Source organism: Choloepus didactylus, chromosome 13 (assembly GCF_015220235.1).
Source record: "Choloepus didactylus isolate mChoDid1 chromosome 13, mChoDid1.pri, whole genome shotgun sequence".
NCBI classification, from domain to species: Eukaryota; Metazoa; Chordata; class Mammalia; order Pilosa; family Megalonychidae; genus Choloepus; species Choloepus didactylus.
The window spans coordinates 34,888,008-34,910,262 of record NC_051319.1 but is presented as its reverse complement, the minus strand read 5'-3'; the positions used below and the strand labels follow the sequence as shown (position 1 = coordinate 34,910,262).

The 22,255-nt window shown below is 39.6% G+C and overlaps 1 protein-coding gene across 6 annotated transcripts in view; it reads right to left on the bottom strand.

Annotated features, from left to right (window-relative positions):
- CAST (calpastatin) overlaps positions 1-22,255 on the bottom strand; it is a 137,310-nt gene that overhangs the window by 50,202 nt on the left and 64,853 nt on the right. For 3 of the 6 annotated variants that reach the window (XM_037801309.1, XM_037801310.1, XM_037801313.1), the window contains 7 exons: positions 9,531-9,590; positions 5,595-5,660; positions 5,060-5,101; positions 3,657-3,713; positions 1,569-1,682; positions 942-1,025; positions 287-370 (listed from right to left, as the gene is read on the bottom strand). In XM_037801309.1, the coding sequence (XP_037657237.1) occupies positions 287-370; positions 942-1,025; positions 1,569-1,682; positions 3,657-3,713; positions 5,060-5,101; positions 5,595-5,660; positions 9,531-9,590 (507 nt within the window). The remainder of the gene's footprint in view (positions 1-286; positions 371-941; positions 1,026-1,568; positions 1,683-3,656; positions 3,714-5,059; positions 5,102-5,594; positions 5,661-9,530; positions 9,591-22,255) is intronic. The other 3 variants (XM_037801311.1, XM_037801314.1, XM_037801312.1) reach the window with 2 other exon arrangements.

The following is a 22,255-nucleotide window of genomic DNA, read 5'->3' as shown; positions in this document are numbered from 1 at the left end:
CCCACTGTTGTCAAATATTCTGATTTTTAAGAGAAGCTAGAAATTTTGATTTTATATTAAATATATTGACTTTAATTGTTGGCATCTAATAAAAAATGATTTTAGTAACATTGTAAGCCAAACAAAATATACACGCAACTGCATTTAGTTGGTGGAGTACAGTTTGTGAACTCTGATATAAAGTATATTGTTAAGCAGGCCTAGTTCTGGTCTTTCACGTGCTGTCAGTGAAAAATTTCTTCTAATAGAAGTTTATTCTTTTAGAATTTGGCCACCATGTGCTCACCTTGTCGTCTGGTTTACCAGATGTTGCAGCCACACCAGCAGCAGTACTCTCTCCACCAGCAGAAATCTTGTCCTGTGATTTAGTCTAAAGGTGGGGATAAAAAGTTGACAGGACTAAGAATCTCTGAATAACTGTTTTTGAGATCATGAGTTTTAAATGTCACTAACATCTGCCAGTTAACCCTCATGGGCATAATTACAGAGGAATGTTGATTAGCTCCTGCTGTACACGGTGCAATGTTGGGCACCATCTAAAGCTGAACTCAAGTGTCTTCACAGTCCCTGCAGGTAACACAACTAGGAACTGTGACAAACTGGAGTACACATACCAAGTGTAAAGGTTCTGGGCAATTTCTGCTGCATGAGCCCACTGCTGCCAAATATTCTGATTTTTAAGAGAAGCTAGAAATTTTGATTTTATATTAAATATACTGACTTTAATTGTTGGCATCTAATTAAAAATGACTTTAGTAACACTGTAAGCCAAACAAAATACACACGCAACTTCATCTAGTTGATGGGGTACAGTTTGTGAACTCTGATATAAAGTATATTGTTAAGCAGGCTTAGTTCTGGTCTTTCAAGTGCTCTCAATGAAAAATTTCTTCTAATAGAAGTTTATTCTTTTAGAAGTTGGTCACCATGTGTATGCTCACCTTGTCGTCTGGTTTACCAGATGTTGCAGCCACAACAGCAGCAGTACTCTCTCCACCAGCAGAAATCTTGTCCTGTGATTTAGTCTAAAGGTGGGGATAAAATATTGACAAGACTAAGAATCTCTGAATGACTGTTTTTGAGATCATGAGTTTCAAATGTCACTAACATCTGCCAGTTAGCTACGGAAATACAAAGTCTATTTCTGATCCTACAACATTGTAAAAAGTCTTTAAGAGTTCCAGTTAAATAAGCAGATCATGGAGGGCACCTGTGTTTCCACAGCCTAAGTACAGGAGTCCAGGAGGCAGCCTCTACCCCAAGCCTCCTCTCTGTGAGACCCCAGAGCTTGCAGCCTTGCCGTCACTGCTGGTCATTGCTGGACAGTGGGAGAAGGCTGGACTAAAGCACGCCCCTTAGGACTATTTGCTGCCTTCTCGGGCCTTCCACAGGTTTTGAGCTTCCACAAGGCTATTTCCAAACCCATTAAAAAATGGTATCAAACTGTTACAGTACAAAATATATTCAACACAGCCTGACAGATTCAGCTACACAGTCAATGTGAATGGGGATTTGTATCTTATTAACTAGCTAAGGTTAGTGTTTTCATATCCACCTGTTTTATTTACCTTTGGTTCTGTTGATTTCTCTGACGTCAGCTGCTCACTTGATCTAGAAACTGCTTTTTTGCTACGAGCATGTTTTTTTCCTGTATCTGATGCATGCTTGGGTAGGCTTTTTGGCTGCAAGCAGACATACCACACACACACACAAAAAAAACATTGTTAACAAGATGGTAGCTTTAAACATCATCCTGAGGCTTTTCTCTATGGAGCAAAAACTGTTTATAATAGTTGTATTTTATGTGGCTTTGAATTGTATGAATGTGAATGTGTGATGTAACTGTATCAATAAAATTTCATTTTAGGTACAAAATAGGAAACAGTGTAAATCCTTCCCCCTAAATTCAGCAAGAATCACCTAATTTCAAAGTTTGAGGGCTCAGTAAATTGTAAATCCTGTTACTGTCACATGATGGCACCATTTTAGTCAATAAGCAAAATACTAGCTGTCTTCTGGAATTAGACTTGAATGAGATAAAATATGAACCCCCCGCAGCAAAAAAAAAAAGACTTCATTCTATACTTTCTTTCTTTTTTTTTTGTATAGAAAATTAAAATTTTATCTTTCAAGTTTATAATTCCCATTACATGTAACATTATGGTCAAGGACTCTACAGCCATGAATGCCGCAGTCACATAAATATATCCAATCCAAGCAATGCCTTTTCTTGCTAAAAGAGGCATCTGAAGTCCAGAGGGAGAGAGATGTTTTGAGCAGAAGACGTCCTTGATGGGATGGCTCCTCTCAGTGCACTAGGAGCCAGCCTAGGAGCCTTGTTGAGCTATGTGACGCAGAGAGGGAGGGGCAGATGCCCTGCTGCTGATCAAGGCTGGGACAGAACTAGATTTTCTCTCCTGTTTAAGATATTTTAGAATCTCAGAGTTGAGATTTGGCTTCTACAGTGTAACTATCTGGGGGGTTCGAACTTTTGGATGAAAAAGGAAACCACTTTAATGGTAAGAAATAGAAGCCTGCTTACGAGGGGCCCTAACTGGCCCCTTCTGGAGGAGTGAGGAGTGAGAAGAAGAGGAAGTCCCTAAGCTCACTGCCCCTTGGCCTGGCCCACCGCTCTCCCAGAAACGGAGAATGCGGCTTTGCCCCTTACTCCTCTCTTGGTTCAGTGGCACTGACACCCATTCAAGGTAGTGAACATCTAAAGCTCCATATGCTGCAGCTGGAGTTTGCCACTCAGATTCCACCTGGAGCTTTAAAGCTGAGTTTGTGTAAACTGCAAACAAACTGTGGCACAAGTCTTCTGGGACGCTAGCTTTGTCCCCTAACTTGCAGAGCAGAAGAAAGGAACACCTCAAACCAAACAAAAGCCCAAATAGGCATCTAAATCTGGAGCAGGTGCCCATTCTCCTGGGCACCACCAGCTGCCCCAGGGATACTGGACAAGGTGATGCTAAGGCAGTTAGTTTTACATTCACAAGTCAAGCCACCTCTTTAACTCAGGACACACCTGGCAACAGAAGATCCCCTATTAGAGACAGTCCTCATGACGAAACATGCAGACCCCATCTTATAGAAACCACAGTGCCCAGCTGGAAGAAGGACTCATCACTTGCCTAACTTCATGGGTAATGTTTCTAGTACAAAGGGCTTCCCCCTTGATGAAAGGACCCACAGTATCCTTTGACCCTCAGCTTCCAGTGACACCACCTACTTATCTTCCTCTCTACATCTTTGTGCTGGGGTGGAGGTAAGGGCTGGGGGTGAGAGAAGATACAGTAGGAAGAGCACTCATTTTGGTAAAGAAGAACCAGGAAGCTCCTGTCTGCTGTCTGTCCTCTCAATGAGCATGGCAACAATCAGAAAAAAGAAGACGCTGCTCTGCTCAGAAAGCCGCCTCATCTCTCTTGGCCAAGTTCATGTCCCTTTTGTAATCATCTAGGCTGGGGGAAGGAAGAGTGTGTGAAGCTGTGTGCGAAGCTGTGTGCATGATGGGTGTGCTGCTCCACAGCCTCACAAGCCTGGAGCACAGCACCAACAGGGTGGCATGTCCAGGGCAAGAAACCAGTAGCTATACTGCCAGTAGCAGGAGGGTCATTCTATACTTTCTATAGTATCAAGTACTAATGATAAACATCTACCTCTGTGTGTTCCTTTGGCTTTTCTTCTTGGGTTTTTCCCTCATGAACCACAGATGGCTGTCAATTTTAAAAAACAAAAACTCAATTACTTTATAGTCCACTGTTTTCAGATTCCAAATAAGCTCAAGAACAAAATCGCAATTATATCATCTGCCTCTTCCAGGCACATGGCTCCAGTTCTTTGGAATGAGCTGTCCAGACAACAGAAATCCCACCACAGTCTCTGATAGTGACAATTATCAGAAGAATAATAAAAATTTCAGTAATTCATGTAGAATGTTTTCAAATATATATATAAATTACTGATTATTTTTCACATTTTGTGCAGATAACTTGCTATATGCAGATTCATCCACAGAGAAGTCAAATAATCACTCTAACCACTGAGTTTAATGAGATAGGATCCTACTCTGGGAATTAATTTCTTAAAAATTTCCTTTCATAGGAGATGAAGAACACTGTTTTTACACTGTACTTTCTTCAGTTTAATGATACAAGCAGAGAATATAGTTAGCATAAGAAACCACTTCCCTTGAGATTTAGGAGATAACCAAGGCTTTTCAAATGTGGAGTAGAAGGCAATGCAGAGCAGCTGCTGAATTCTTCACTACAGAGTACACTACTCAGTTACCACCCCCAGGGCCACCAGACTGCCTCACCCTAATCTGCGCTTAAAGTATTCTGGTCAGAATCACGGATATGTTTTCTCACAGGAAACCCTCGTGGTCTTGTCTGAGTATTTGCTGAAGTGCTTGGAAAAATAAAGAATAGTCCTTTATTGAGGAGAAATCTTTGCCCTGTCTGTAAACACCTTGTGTCTACCTCCATGTGGAAGCAGAATGGCTTTCAGTCTGAACCACCATGATTCACGAAGCCAAGGGAAGTTACTCCCAAGGGAAAGTCAGTGCTGTCTCATGAGAAGCTGATAAGTAGCTCCACCAACAGAGATAAAACTGTCAGACAAACTGGCCAGCCTCGGAGGAAACACTCTCCTCTTTTAAGTTGTCTACGTGTTATATTCAAAGGACAGATTCTTATTTATGTCTCATCTTTAAAGCATTCAGATAGCCTCCTTACTATCTTTTGTCCTTTCTCCTTTGTTCCTTTTGCTTTATTTATTTTAAAAATGACTTCACTTATAACAAAAACCTAGACGTGAAGAAAATGCCTTCTGAAATATATTACTTTCACCTGTAAAATACTATACATTCATCTTAACCAAATATAGGTTTAATGCTACAATTATTTACATATCCTCTAAACAATAAGATTAAAAAGAGTAGTCCAAAATTGTTTAAATTAGCTAACAGAAATTCTTTTGTCATTCCGTAGCATCAGTGTGGAAGACTGCTTATCATTACAAAGAACTTCAAATAACTCACTAGCAGACTTAAATCACTTACTTTAGTTGATGGTGACTTCTTCTCTGGTTCTGTTTTTACAGCCTAAATTCAGATAAAAATGAAAAGGAAAAAGAAAAAGAAAAATGGACACAGCTTATTAAGATTATCATAGATTTTCTTCAACTAAGGAAGCTCAAAAGAGATGATTTTGATCTAACTATAAATATAAACTTTATGAATTAAGTTTATTACACTTTGCTTGTTATTGGAACTCTTTAGATAAACACTTAGATACACCTTACTGCTTGCCTTATATATCAAGAGTACTTACTGTTTCAAAGCCACTGACGTGATCTCTTTATCAGTGAAATACTTGCCACAGGTTTCAGCTAATGGTTTGAAACAATGGGATGGTGAAGAAATGAAGGGCACACAAAGCAGTGAAATTTATTTTTAGCGAGAGGGTGTGAGTGATGGGGTCAGAGCATGACAGGAGAATGTGGACGTGTGGACTGCAATTATTAGCATGTGCTAAGCAGCTCAAGTGACTTTTAGTAAACAGTGATGCCCCCTAGTACAATGAACCACACATCACCTGTTTCTTGTGTCTTTTCTTGTTAGAAGAATGAGGTCCTTCCATCTGTTTGGTGATTGGATTGGCCTAATTATTAGAGCACAGCCCCAAAAAGGTTTAACAGAACTGTCAGAAAAGTTTATCTGACAGTCAAATAAATAAAATGTATAAACAGGGCTAAAATGTTTATAAAAAGATATGGTACCATTCCTAGTTCAACTCAATTATAACTTCGAGAAGCACAACATTGTGAACGTAATTAACAGCACTCAATTATATATGTGAATGTGGTTAAAAGGGGGAAACTTTAAGTTGTATGTATATATTACTAGAATAAAAATAAAAAAAACAGGATTGTACAACACAAACAGTGAACCCTATTGTAAACGACGGACTATAGTTAATAGTAAATCATAAAAATGTTCTTTTATGAATTGTAACAAATGTTCCACACTAATGCAAGTTGTTAATAATAGGGTGCTATATGGGGATTCTGTATCTGCATGATTTTTTTGTAAAACCTACAACTTCTCTAATAAAAAATGTTTTAAAAAGAAAACCACCCCCACCCCCCACCCAAAAAAAAAGAAGTTATAGGAACGTTGATTCTAACGTGTGAAGCAAATATTTCCTTTTGGGTTTACTTTTTTTCAGTGAAAGAGAATCTGTAAGATTGCCATTAATAAAATTAACTTCTGGCCTCTTTCTTTTCTCTTTCTTCTCTGTGTAAAGGCTGCTTGAGCAATATTGTTTTCCACCTATATTTCTAATGTTGCTCATTTGGCTAATGCCAAAAAAATATTAAACAGGTCTTCTAAAGTTTTCTGAAATTCTGTCAACCATTACCTTAAAACCATTTTGTCAACATTTAGCGAATGGATTTTTGCTGTGCACATCACAACCCAGCTTTGGAAATGGAATCTAACGTTTTAGGATGCTTCTGAGGAGATGGTTATGATTTACCTGCTGTAAAATACACAGTATCTTACAGAGTTTAGATTAAATTTTACGCTATCAAAGATTACATGTATAGAAAAAGACAATTCCTTAAGTATACACATGCATCCTCAATATAGGCAAGATATGAAAACAGGAATAAAACCTGATTAAACTTTTTATGAACTTTTCAAAGTAAGACATTAAAAATTAGGTCTAATGCTTCCAGCGATTTCTTTCTCTTTTGTTTGCTGGATGGTATCAGAGCCAATTATTTTCTTATTCTATTATCTGAGGAGGCTAAAGCCAAATATCCTCTTAATTTATCATGGCTTATGCTTCAGTAATGAAGGTACACTTTCCTCACGTAATGAACCCTTGCTATTCCACCACACTGAAGTTTGAAGAAGAAAACAAAGTTCCTGACCAAAGTAATTTTTTAAAAGAAATTTCAAGTTTTGGATCCTATTGAATTGCATCCTTGATAATGAGATGCTGCTTGTGCTATCTTTTTTTTTTTTTTTTTTGAGTTTATGTCAATGCAGTTCATGAGATGATTAACAAGGAAAATAAGCTAGCTGGTATTGCAGTCCTTTGAATCTATTAATGGCTTCCAATTTGAAATGTGACAATCAAGATTTTACCTGGAGATCTATACAAGTAAGAATGCATGCTCACAGACGCAAGTGGCTTATAATGAAAGGTGCAGTTTAATCAGTAATCACAAACACATTTCCTATATTTATTTTTGGTGGTGTTGGTGCTGGAAATTATAATGATGATAATAACTAATATTTATTGATCACCACTTGGTTACCAGGCACTGTTCTAAACTTTACAAGTGACAACTTACTTATTCCTCACATTAATGCTCTGAGATAGATATTGTATTATCCCCATTTCACAGGTGAGAAATCAAAGTACACAGCAATTAAATAACATCCCAAGGGACATACGTGCTGGAGCTGGGGTTGTGTGTTCTCAGTCACTGCCCTGAACTGCCTCTCCAGGCCTGGCCAACTTCCATTGGCACTTGCTGTGGGACAGCAGCTCTATCGGAGATTTATATGGTTGTTTCCTCACACACCCTTGTGAGATAAAGTACTATTATCATCCTCCTCCAAGCTGTACAGATAAGGAAACCAAAGCAAAGAGAGTCAATGTGGAACCAGGGTTCAAACCCAGGCTGCCTGGCTCCTGTACCCATGCTACACGGCCTCGTGGCAATCTCACCCAGATTAGAAATGATTTGACCTTCCATCATATACCCAGCAATGTGACTACAGAATTTAATGTGCCAGAGACAAGGGGGGTAGAACTTGGATAGACCTATCACCCCCACCCCCACCCCCTTGAGAGCTAGACTGACTTCCATTTTAAAGGTGTAAAACATGATGGGATTTGGCATAAGTATTAACTTGACTAACATCTTTTCTCTAAAAGCTCAATACATTTGGAACTTGCAAAAATCTCCGAGGAGGCTAGTATAAATGTTATGAGCCAAACATCAGAAGCACATGAAGATAAAATGATTAATGAGAATGATGTGGTTGAACCCAATCAAGGAAAGAGAATTAAGGCAAAATTGGTCCCAAGTCAACCAGTGGTGAAATTGCGTGCATCTTATTTTTGTCTCTTCTGTGTCTCCTGCTTTTCCTCTCTCTTCTCCCTTTCCCCAGTTTCATAGGTCTACCGGGAATTCTCATGATTAATGCTCAGTGATAGCTGAAGAGTTTGCTGACACTTGTTCTGGAAAACAAGGCACACTTGAAATAAGCATTGGTCCAGCATTGGTCCATGAGCTGAAAGAGTCAGGGTGAGACAGACCAGAGCCAGGCACAGGGTCAAATGTGACCCAAAAGATAAAAGAACACTTACATTTTCAGCTCTCCTTTCTATCCCCTTCCTTTCTATAATTTTCATGGCCTCTAAGCTCAGTGAGAATTTTTTTTTTTTTTTTTTTTTTTTTAGATTCTTCTCTTACAGTCTTTTAAGATTAGGAGATTAGGCTTGGAAAAAATAAGTATTGATGGCTAATAGGGCAATTACTGATCAGATAATGCATACTTTGAAAAAATAAATTAATGTAAATGTAAAATATAAAATAAAAAGTACAAAATAATTTTAGATAAAAATAGAAGTGAATGCCAAATGATTATCTATAAACATTTAGATTTGGGCTGTGTCGTTCAAGATATTGGTGATGTCCTTTAAAAATGGTCCAAAATAAGGCCGAAGGATTCCTCCATAGTACTAAATTATGGTGTTATGTTATCTGGGATAGGATCCTATTGGGATATCAAAGCAATATGAAAGATAGAAAGCAGAAGTATGTGTGAAAATGCTCCTTCTTTAATGCCCTACTGTGGAATAATCCCCAAGGAATGGAGCTTGAGGCATGCATGGTAACTAAGGGAGAAGGTTAAGGCAGCCTGTGCCAACGCGTCAGAACTAGGCTTACCCTATGTGACAATCCCATTAGAGGACAATTTATTTTTTTCTTTTGACATCCCAATACCAATAAGTGATTATTAAAATAAATCTCAGAGAGCCCAACAAAAGTTTAATAAGATGGTATCCCATATGCTTCAAATTTCAGAAAGAAACTCCAGAAAGCATCTAGAGGTATCTGTTTCACTGCTTTAAAAAGTTCATTTAGTGTAACTTTTCACATTCTTGTATCTATTATTTAAATCCCTGGATAATAAGAGTTTTATTATAGTTTTCAGATCTATAGAAATGTACTTAGATTATCTTACAACTGAAAAACTCCATCAAGTCTAGGACTAAAAATTTTCTATATGAAGTAGATGTGAATAAATGATGTTTGAGGTGAATATTGGGGTGAAGGAAAGCTGAGCTGCCAGGTATCCCTACAAATTGGGTAGAAAAAGCTTACTTCCATGAGCTTCCCTGCACATACATCATCTGTCAACAATCCTCTCTACATTTGTTTTGCTCTGAAATATGATCAATTTAAAGTAGCATCCACCCAAGTTGACCCTTGAAGGCTTATCATACCTTGGTCTCTGTAGGATTCATACTGGAAGATTTGCTGGTCGCAGCAAAGGAAGTTGTCACCTGGAAAGGAAAGAAATAGAAATTCTGACTTTGTTTGACCTTACAACCAGCATTGTCTTCCAGCTCCTTCTTAACCATCCTCTCCCTAACTATTTACCTTGGTCTTATCTAGTTTAGAGCACAACTCCCACACAAGTCCAGTTGGTAGTGTTGCCCAGTGGGTAAAAGCCTTAGTAACCAGATCAGTATGCATTCAAATCTGCAATCTGCTACTTATTAAATAACCTTGAGCAAATTACCTAAATTTTCTGAGCTTCAGTTTCCTCATTTCCAATTCTCCGTCAGTAGATAACAACAACATTAAGTTTACTATAAGAATTAGTGCCTGGCACAAACAAGTGCTCAGTAATAACACTGTAATTACTATTAGTCTTATTTTTAGCAACAACGTGGACTTTAAAACTTGACAGATTTTGGTTCCAATCCAGCTCTGCCACTTAGCAGTCTGTGACACTGAGCCTTAGTTTCCCGGGTATTTTATAATGGGACCAGTAACATCCACCTTGCAGGACTGTAACTATTTGAGATAATGTGTGTAAAGTATCTAGGACGTGGTAGACGCTCATCAAATTACCAGTACATTATTCCTAAGATCTAATACAAAATAGAACAAGCAAGGACACAGCTCCAGGAAGTAGACTTGGATGGATGAGCATCGTCCTTTCAATGTTCCGTAAGGAAGAGAAGGTAGGAGAGGGGGTTGCAGGGGGAATTCTGCTGTAGTATCTGTCTCATCCAGCCTTCTCCCTGGAGAGTAGGAGGTAATGAATGATAAATGAAGTACAAACTCCTTTCCTAACCAGTTGGTAGTGTTGCCCAGTGGGCACATGTGAGTGCTTGCATATCCAGTAGCACTCTAGTGCTCAACTTATATTGCACTGGTTAATATTAAACAGACAACTATCATCTTTATGAATCCAAATCCCAGTTCATTTAACCTTCCTTATTATATGAGTCTGTTAGGTTTTAGACGCCAGGCATTCCCTCTGGCACGAGTTGCCTTCTGAAGTCACCAGCTAACAGGAAACACCGCTGCTCTGCCAGCAATGTCCGGAGAAGTCCATAATGTGGACTTCAGTCTCTATTGCCTGGTCCCGAGCCACCTCAAGGGATGACTCACAGTGCAGAAGAGCCCATCCCTGCTTCTCCCTGACACTCCGCTCCAGTACACTATGGCTCAAGGTGAGCTGTATGAAACCCACTGTTATGTATACCCATGAACAAAATCATCTTCCTTGCAGATCTCAGTAAATGTAGAAAATGTTGATGTCTATAGCTAAGTTATCATAATTTATAGATAAAAGTCCAAAGAATTTAGTATATTGATCTTCCAAATGTAATTATAGGAACTAAACTATTCCTGAGTGCCCCTAGTCACCAACTGGGCACCTCCCCACCCCCATTATGCACACATGCGTGCGTGTGCACACAGACACACACACCACACCTAGTCCCTGTACCAGGGCATACAGCAGCTTTACTCACATTTTCTTTGGGATAAAGAACCGCAAGATGCACCAAGGTAGAGTCCCCTCCCAGCAAATTAATGGTCAAATATATGAACCTTCGTTTATCATTGAGAACACTTTAAAAACATTTGTGGGAATTAATTTACCATATTTATATAATTCTGTCTCTTCACAGTTAGGATTAGTTAACAAATTTCCATTCAAACTCAAAAAGTTCCACTTCATGGCATCCCATTCCTTCAATGATTTCCCTCAACCATGCAAAACCACCAAAGAAACCAGATAGTTTACAAGAAAGTGCGCTTTAAGACGTAAATCTCCAGGTAGAACATTAACTTGTTTTTTTAGACATCCAAATTTATTAAAACATTCATAAAAATTGCATAGCCTTGGAATTTCCAACCTGCCTTAAAGGTACTTTTGAAAGCAAAAACCTGAAAGTGATCTTCAAATCCTAGAAAGGAGAAGACTTTCAAAGGACCATCAAGAATAATAAAATCCCTACCCGAGAACAACATTTAATAAGCATGGAGCAGGTTATAATGGGAACTTAACTGAAGGCCTTGTTTCCTCCATGAACGTTTTACCTCATTACTATGGCAATAAGCATGGTGAAACTGAACTATGAAAGCTACTGCATGAGGGCTGGAAACAACCCCACCCCATTATTAACTCATTCAAATCTGGCTTACTATAGCTTGCCCAATTTTCAGCCTGTCTGTAATGTTTCCTCTAGTGAGGGAACACATACACTTTCATGTTAAACCCTTCTCTATAGTTTGAATTTCTAACCATGGGTATGAATAACTTTTTAATTAAAAAGTTTTGAAGAGCTAATCCTTAAATCACAGAGTTAGAAAGGAACTTGGAGATCACCTTGAAAAAAATATATACATATATAAAATAAATGAGGAAAACTGAAGCTCACTGAGGTTAAGTGACATGCCCAAGGTTTACCACAGTTCACTGGTTCCACAATTATTTATACAGAGCCTGGTTTGTGCCAGACACTGTGGTAGATGCTGGGGACACACTGATGAACTTGACAGAAATGATCCTGCCTTTGTGAAAGTTACAGTCTACTTAGAGATGACATTAAAAGGATAGTCACACAAATAATTCCTTGCGGTAAGTGCTTCAGAGGAAAACCACAGGGTTCCACAAGAGCACAGACTAAGGAATCGGAGCTGGTCCAAGGGACAGTGGGGACAGGTGATGCTGAGGAAGTCACTGCTAATGTGACGACTGTGGAGCAAGTAGACATCACCCAAGCAAGGTTGGGGAGCAGCACCCTATGCCTGAGGGCCCTCCGAGCTGTGTGTGCCAGACCCAGGGCCCAGGACACCTGATTTCTAAAATAGTGCCCATCTACTGCTGGGCCTAACACTCGGTCAGCCCTGCCTGCTAACATCGGGGGGCAGCCAGTTTTAGAGTAACACCATCAGTGCTCATACATACTAAAATATCTATATGGGATTAGTGCTATAAATCAGACTGAGTGCAGCTGCAACAATATTTTCCCTCCCAAATGATGCATGCATTCTTAATATCCAAGGTATTATTAATCATTTATAAACTAGAGGTAAGGCAGAAATCAGGGTAACAAAAAGCAGACAAAATGCCTTAATATAAATCATTCTCCACCCACTCATCCACCCATTCAACAACTATTTAAAAAGCAGTGGGCCAGGGGGCTAAGGGTATATGATAACAAAGATACAATCACAGTCTCAGAAGAGTTCAGAGTCCAGTGAGATAAACAGACATCAAAAAGGTTAAGTTCTCATACAGAAGTATAAAGAAAGTTCCATATGACCAAACAAATGTTTGAATTCTTAAACTGTTTCAGATCCACCTCATATAATCTTGCTATGCTGTCAGGTTGCATTAAAATAAACCAGTATTGATTAATAAAAGATTAGTTGTGGCATAGAAAAACGAATATTTAGTTCTGCATTTAACCAAAATGACACCTTAAATTTTGGCATAATTCACAAATTCTCTCTAAATTTGCTGACTTACTGCAATAAGAATTTTGGAAGTTTACTGCTGTAAACAACTGGAGATATGAGGGAAAGATAATATGCTTTAAGACTCTTGGAAAATGAAGCTGCTTTCCTTTTCCATATACATTTGCAAAGGCCTCCCAGACTCCAGACTTTCAGCTCTCCCACCCATTCTGGCCAGCCTGATCCTCCTGTGTGCCACTCTGCTGCACGTCTCCCCTAACATAGAACCAGCAATGAATCCTGTTGTTCACTGTCACAGAGTAATCTTTGCCCTTGCCTGTAAAGACTCCCTATCCAATCCCACCTCAGCTCTCAACACAGAACCTCCTGTACAGGCCACCAACCCATCCCTGTCTCAGGGTCCTTCTGACTCGTCTCACACAGACACCACTAGGTGGGATGCCTCTCTCCCCAAAGAATCTATATCCTAAGCCTCCCTTCTTTAAGGAGCATCTCACTAGCTCTGGACCCTGGCATCATAACTATGGACCACTGCAATCAGTCTTAGTACCCTCTTTCTCCAAATCCCAGTCCAGTCACTGAAAGCACTGTACACAGGCATGTGACTATGTAACTGCACATGAAGGAACTGTCTCCTCCCCTGGCCAGGGTCCATTTAAGGGGGCTGTCTGTTGGGCACACCAATCTGCTGACCCCATTCTGACCCACTGTAGGTCAGCGCTTTAGCTTGATTCTATGGGTGTCCAATGAGGCTGCTGAGAGAAGCAAGACCCAGAATCCACCTTAACCATCTTGTGATTCTGGGTCGAAGAGGAGAGGGCTGTGGGCCCCCTTGGAGGACCTGGCGAATGGGATGGGAGGGTAAGGGCTTCTGTAAAAGGCATGGGTCCTAGAGGGTTTGCACGTCTATTCTGCTGCTATTAAATCTGGCTGGTGAAAAAAATCATACTCTCAGCTCCTACTTCTCTCTTTTCTCACTTAATAGAGTCTTTTCACTTCTTGCTTGGCTCCCAGAAGACTTTCAGCCTCGTTTCAGGCACTTTAGCAAGTTTACCAGAATCCCCACTACCTCCCCTCCAATCACTCACTCAGCCTCACTTGCTGGCTTGGTTCAGAAACTGTACAGAAAGACTGGGGCATCAGATGAGTCAGAATTCTCCCTCCTCAGGCCAGACCATGCCTCCTTTCCCCAAGCCACTATTCACAGCCTTTCGGTATCCTCCTGCAACATGGTTCACTTCACACACCTGGGTTACATTTGTTTGTTCAGGGTTACTAAGAAGATCAGTCCGCATGTACATACTCTCCTATTCCACCTGATAAACCAGCAGCAGTTTTATCTTGAATCCTTGACCATCTTCCCCATCTTGGCTGCTGTGACACTGGGAGGCCCAGATTCTTCCCCTATGCCTCTGACCTGCTTGCTTCTGGAAGCCTCTTACCCTTTGCATTAGTCTCGGTTCTGTAGGGAAACAGAACCAACAGGAGATATCTGTAAAAATGATATTTTATAAAAGTGTCTCCTTCCTAGACCTTACACCCAAAGCACAAGCAACAAAAGAAAAAATAGATAAATGGGAACACCTCAAGCTTAAAAGTTTCTGTATCTCAAAGGAATTTGTGAAAAAGGTGAAGAGACAGCCAACTCAATGGGAAAAAAATTTTAGAAACCATGTATCTGACAAAAGACTGATATCTTGCATATATAAAGAAATCCTACAACTCAATGACAATAGTACAGACAGCCCAATTATAAAATGGGCAAAAGATATGAAAAGACAGTTCTCTGAAGAGGAAATACAAATGGCCAAGAAACACATGAAAAAATGTTCAGCTTCACTAGCTATTAGAGAGATGCAAATTAAGACCACAATGAGATACCATCTCACACCAATTAGAATGGCTGCCATTAAACAAACAGGAAACTACAAATGCTGGAGAGGATGTGGAGAAATTGGAACTCTTATTCATTGTTGGTGGGACTGTATAATGGTTCAGCCACTCTGGAAGTCAGTCTGGCACTTCCTTAGAAAACTAGATATAGAGTTACCCTTCAATCCAGTAATTGCACTTCTTGGTATATACCCAGAAGATCTGAAAGCAGTGACATGAATGTTCATAGCAGCATTATTCACAATTGCCAAGAGATGGAAACAACCCAAATCTCCTCTGACAGACGAGTGGATAAATAAAATGTGTTTTATACAAATGATGGAATCCTACGCGGCAGTAAGAAGGAATGATACCGTGAAACATATAACATGGATGAACCTTGAAGACATAATGCTGACAGAAATAAGCCAGGCACATAAAGAGAAATTATATGCTACCGCTAATGTGAACATTGAAAAATGTAAAATAAATGGTTTATAATGTAGAATGTAGGGGAACTAGCAGTAGAGAGCAATTAATGAAGGGGGAACGATAACCCAATAAGAACAGATAAGCTATCGTGGGTAAATTCAACGTTCTGGGAATGCCCAGGAATGACTATGGTTTGTTAATTTCTAGTGAGTATGGTAGGAACAAGTTCACAGAAATGTTGCTATATTAGGTTATTTTCTTGGGGTAGAGTAGGAACAATATATAAATAAATAAATAAAAATGTCTCATGCAACTGTGGGGACGCACAAGTCCAAACTCTATAGAGCAGGCCACAAGCTGGCAACTCCGATGAAGGTCTCTGACGAACTCCCCAGGAGAGGCTGGCTGGCTGAGGAAGAAATGAAAGTTTCCTCTTCTCCCTTAAAAGTCTTTTTTTTTTTTTTTTAATCTTCATTTTATTGAGATATATTCATATACCACGCAGTCATACAAAACAAATCGTACTTTCGATTGTTCACAATACCATTACATAGTTGTACATTCATCACCTAAATCAATCCCTGACACCTTCATTAGCACACACACAAGAATAACAAGAATAATAATTAGAGTGAAAAAGAGCAATTGAAGTAAAAAAGAACACTGGGTACCTTTGTCTGTTTGTTTCCTTCCCCTATTTTTCTACTCATCCATCCATAAACTAGACAAAGTGGAGTGTGGTCCTTATGGCTTTCCCAATCCCCTTGTCACCCCTCATAAGCTACATTTTTTTTTTTTTTTTTTTTAATCCAATCAGTTAAAGACTTTTTTTTTTTTTTTTTTTTTTTTCTTTCTTTAACTTTTTATTTTGAAATAACTTCAAACTTACAGGATGGTAGCAAAATTAATACAAACCCCACAAAGAGGAATCCAATATACCCTCACTGCCCCGGGTACTCAGATACACAAACCAACATTTTTCCACCTGTGCCATTTCTTTCTATCTCCCTCCCTCCCTCCTTCCCTTCCTTCCTTCCTTCCCTCCTTCCTCCCTTCCTTCCTTCTTTTCTAATCTATCATCTATTTTCTGAACATTCGAGAGCAGGTTGCACACATTACAGTCCATGAGTACATAAATACTTCCATGTACATTTCCCGTGAACAAGGATATTCACTTATGTAACACCTTAAATGCCATTATCAAGTTTGAGGAATATAATGTTGATATAACGCTTACATTCGATGTTCCAATTTTTTTATGTCCCAGACATACTGTTTTGAGCCTTTTGTCTTCCATTCTTAGATCTCATCCAGTATCATGTCTTGCATCCAATTGTCATTATCTCTTTTTTTTTTTTTTTTTAATTTTTTTTTTAATCATCATTTTATTGAGATATATTCACATACCACGCAGTCATACAAAACAAATTGTACTTTCGATTGTTTACAGTACCATTACATAGTTGTACATTCATCACCTAAATCAATCCCTGACACCTTCATTAGCACACACACAAAAATAACAAGAATAATAATTAGAGTGAAAAAGAGCAATTGAAGTAAAAAAGAACACTAGGTACCTTTGTCTGTTTGTTTGCTTCCCCTACTTTTCTACACATCGATCCATAAACTAGACAAAGTGGAGTTTGGTCCTTATGGCATTCCCAATCCCACTGTCACCCCTCATAAGCTACATTTTTATACAACTGTCTTCGAGATTCATGGGTTCTGGGTTGTAGTTTGATAGTTTCAGGTATCCACCACCAGCTACCCCAATTCTTTAGAACCTAAAAAGGGTTGTCTAAAGTGTGCGTAAGAGTGCCCACCAGAGTGACCTCTCGGCTCCTTTTGGATTCTCTCTGCCACTGAAGCTTATTTCATTTCCTTTCACATCCCCCTTTTGGTCAAGAAGATGTTCTCCATCCCACGATGCCAGGTCTACATTCCTCCCCGGGAGTCATATTCCACGTTGCCAGGGAGATTCACTCCCCTGGGTGTCTGATCCCACGTAGTGGGGAGGGCAGTGATTTCACCTTTCAAGTTGGCTTAGCCAGAGAGAGAGGGCCACATCTGAGCAACAAAGAGGCATTCGGGAGGAGGCTCTTAGGCACAACCATAGGGAGGCCTAGCCTCTCCTTTGCAGCAACCGTCTTCCCAAGGGTAAAACCTGTGGTAGAGGGCTCAACCCATCAAACCACCAGTCCCCTATGTCTGTGGTCATGTTAGCAACCATGGAGGTGGGGTAGGCGAATACCCCTGCATTCTCCACAGGCTCCTCAAGGGGGCACTGCATCTTTTTTTTTTCCTTTTTTTTTTTTTTTTTTTAACTTTCCCTTCTTTTTTAAATCAACTGTATGAAAAAAAAAGTTAAAAAGAAAACAAACATACAATAAAAGAAATGAAAGTTTCCTCTTCTCCCTTAAAAGTCTTCAACTGATTGGATTCTCTCATTGTGGAAGACACTCCCTTAGCTGATCATGTATGTAATCAGCCACAGATAAAATCAATTGACTGATGATTTAATAAACCTTCTGGTTTATTAACCAGCCACAAAATGTCCTTGCAGAATGGTTACGCCAGTGCTTGCTTGACCAGAGACCTGGGCACCATCAACTGGCCAAGTTGACACATGAACCTACCCACCTTGCTTCCTTCTTTCTCTTTGTTGTCTTTAATATTCAGTCACAAGCCCTCTGCTGATTGCTCCCCATGATGTTCACTATCATTTACTATGTGAGTAACTCTCCATACCTGATCAGCAGCCGGCTTTATCACCAGACTACATTATTTTACCTTGAAGCAAGGAAGCCCAGAGAAAGACGAATGCAGGCTCAAATCCCTGCTCCAGAACTTATCAGTCCAGTTAATTAACCTCTTGAGTCTCCATTCCCTCATCTATAAATGGGATAACACTACTTGCGCCTCTGGGGTTGCTGTAAGGACCAAATGAGGTAATGTAAGGAAATCACCTGGCCCTGAAACACCTGGCTTCAAACACTGAGCTGGTTTCAGTCCTCATCACCCTTCCCTCCTTTTCACTGCTATTGCTGCCCACACTCCTGTTCTAATTACACATCACCCACAACTGGAATATAGCAGGAGCCTTCTAATAGTTTCCTTGCCTTGTTGTCCCCACCAGTTAGTTTCCTTGCCTTGTTCTTCCCACCAAAGTACATCTCTCTATCTATATGCACTATGTTCCCACTTGGATGCAATATTAAACTCTAAGTGGTTTCCCACTGTGTCCTGGATAAAGTCCAAGGTCTTCTGCCCAATTTTAGATTCCCCCATTACTTAAACTCACCTACTTATTCATCTGCCTCTCCCACTATGGCCTGACCCTAAGTCTCTCTTCCAGCCAGGACATGTCCTTACTGTCTCATGAGCACCTCTCCAGGCAGCACAGCACAGAGGCTAAGAGTAGGAGAGCAGACTCTGGACTCAAGACCGTCTGATGGAATTCCAGTTGACACTTAAAGCATATGCAACCTCAGGCAAGTTACCTACCCTCTCTGTGCCTCCATTTCCTCATCTGTAAAGTGGGAACAGTAACAACACTAACTGCATTGTATTGTTTTAAGAATAAGTAAGTTAATGTATGTGAAGCAGTTAGACAGTGTTTGGCATGTGATAAGTGCTGTGTAAATGCCAGTTATTATCACCACCACCACCATCACACCATGTCCACCTCTGAGCCTTTCATCTTGCTGTTCCCATGGCCTAGGAAGCCTTTTTCCTGTCCAGGCTCCACCTATCTCTATTCTTGAATGTTCAGCTCAAGATACATCTTGATGTGCTTTAGTTCATAGTATCTTCTCAACTCTTACCTATGTTTCTACTTTTCTCATTTGATCACTTGGTCATATATGCAGCATGGGAAGGTTGTGAGTTCTTTTCTAAGTATACAGCATATCTTACCAATGAGGCTATAACTTAATCAAGATACAGAGAACATTGTTACGCTCTACAGTGTTTCCAATAGTACTGAGTATATAGTAGGAGAAGGGAGCTCAATAATCAATGCTGAATCAAATCTTATTTCCATTTTTAATTGTCAATTAATTTTTCACTTAAAGAAAAAATGAAGTAGAATTTTTAAATATCAGTTTTAACAAAAAGCTAGAATCAAGAACATAATAAATCAGAAGACTTCTGTTTTGGTCTCGAGGACTTAGTGGTCATGAGTCCACAGGCAAATCAATTAGTACCTGCTGAGCATCTAGTTTCTCACAATGAAAATACCATGCACCTCACAGGGTTATTGTGAGATCAAATAAGACAGAAAATGTTATGACAATTTGGGCAAAGCACAAAACAAATATTAAACGTTTCCAAACTAGTAAAAATACAAATCAAGAACTGATTTTTAACTTTTAAAATTAGTTCTGCTAGATGCACAGGAAACAACAACAAAAAAAGTGTTTCTAAACCATGACCAGGTTCTTAGTCACATTTCTCAAATAATGAAGGAAAGAAAATCATACAAGTTAAAAAAAAAAACAAAAACATTCTTTCCTCATAAGATCTATAAGACCGGCCAGAATGTTGGCTCCCGGGGCAGGGCCCATGCCTATTTCAGTTGCTGCTGTATCCAGAGCCTGGCACACAGTAGGTGCTTAACAAGTACTCGTTCAATTAAGATATGAATTTGTACATGAATAACACTGAGTGTTACCTGATTCCTCAAAAGCAACACATATGAAGATTTTACTCAATCAGATGATTTCATCAAAATACAGGTCAGGAAACAGGTCAGGATAACATAATTTAAACATCTAGTCGTTTACACCATTCCTGTCAACAACCCAGGAGTTGTACAGCTTACGCACGTACACAAAAGTCCCTGAGCTGTCTCCTATGTGACACCTGGGATAAACAATAGGCAGCTAAGGAGGGACTTTTCTAAGAAAAGCGCTGACATTCTTTACAATACCATTTATAGATCCAGTGAATGCAGGTTTACATTTTTCTTTCTGTAATGATGGGTTATTCACTGCAGGAAATGAACATTCAGATGTTTAAATTTGTCGATTGTTCGCCAAGCTGTTGTACCATGGCACACATTCCTGCAATATCTTTAATTAAGAATAATGGTGCTCTTAAAGAGACCTGCAATACAGTCACCTAACAAAGTGCAGTGTCTAGCCATGCCAAAAAACATGATTCTGAGGAAAGATAAACAATGGATTATCTATGAATGAAGTCCAGCATCTCTTTAAGGAGAACATGACTTTGAGCTAGCAGATCTAATTAGGGCACCAACGTACACCTCAGAATGGAATATAAGACAAAGTCACTGTGATAAGATCTTAAGTACAACATGATGTTACAGGAGATCAGAAGGAGACTTTATTTCTGAGGGTCGGGTCTGGAGGACAGTTAGGAAAGGCTTCATGGAGGAGGTGGGGACTACAGAACATTCCATGTGCAAGGCAGTGTGACAGGTGCTTTACCAGGTCTGATTTCAATATATCTTTATAATATCCTGGGAGGTAAACATTATCATCTCCATTTTATAAATGAGAAAACTGAGGCTCCAAGAGGTTAAGCACTTATCTAAGATCACACAGTTAAGAATGGTAAAGCTGGAATTTGAATTCAGTTCTGACTACAGTGCCCAAGAATTTTTTGTTCTAACAATTTAACTTTCCTAATTTCAAAAATTAAAACAATATTTGGATTTCACAAGTGGAGATGGAGGCTGGGATAGGGTAGGCATTGCAGGTGAGCAGCACACAGTGGACAAGACTCAGAGGTGAGAAGAACCAGAGACGCTCAGTCCAGAGAGACAGTGCAAGAGGCTGAAGAAGAATGCTGCAAAATGAAGTGACCTGGACATTATGTGGGGAGGAAAGGGAGGACTGAAGATGATTACACCTAGGCTGTAGATTCATTAAACACTGCATGTTAAAAGAGATAAACAGATTTAGGATAAAAATAGTGTTCCAATGCTCTCCCTGCTCTGGGAAGAGAAGAGTACATAAAGCTTTGGCCTTTGATACATGTGGGCAGATCTCAAAATAAACAGCCAAGTGCTGCCTGGCAACTGGGACAAGAGGCACAGCTGGTCTGTGATCTAAACCCAAGCCAGAGAATGTCTGGCTGCACCCTATGAGAGTCGGATTCTGAGCTCTGATATTGGGCCACCCCAAATGCTGAGAAAAATCCACATATGGCATGAAGTCAAGCTTCCGGTACCAAGCCAACTGCTTCATTGTAATTGCTTTGCAAACTACAGTTTTCCAGTATTCTTTCTGGAATGATAATTATGTGGGTAAAGGAGAAGAGCAAGGTGAACCGCCTAAATTAGAGATGAAAGGGTAGAGAAACAGCTTTTTTTGAAGTTGAGTTCACACCTCTAAGGATACGGGCTGCTTTTCTTGATGCATGAAATAATTCCAACTATGTCTGACCTTTAGCTGCCCAAGACAATGCACAGAATTCAGACCCAGAAAAGACAGTCCACTCTCCTCTTCTGGCCCCTCCACTAGAGAAGATTTGGCATGAGTCATGCAATTTAAGCTAATAAAAACTATACAAAGAACAATGAGCAAGACTGCCTCTGATGAGGTGTGTGACCTTCAGTTCTTAACCGCTCTGGGACTCAATTTCCTCATCTGCAAACTGCCAGGCTTGAAAATTCTGTAATTCATCACCTCTAATATCATATGCTATAATTATGTGAATTAATTAATGTCATCAATTAATTACATTAAATAATGTCCCCAAAGGTAGATGCTTAGTTGGGAAACAAAGGAGATAAGAGCAAGGCCTCTGCAGTCCCACATACCCAGGTTCTAATTCTAGCTGTACCACTCCTGGTAAGCTGCTTCAACTTTCCAAACTCGAGTTGTGTATATTTTTTCCCCCTTTATTAGAGAAGTTGTGGTTTACAGAACAATTATACATAAAATACAGGATT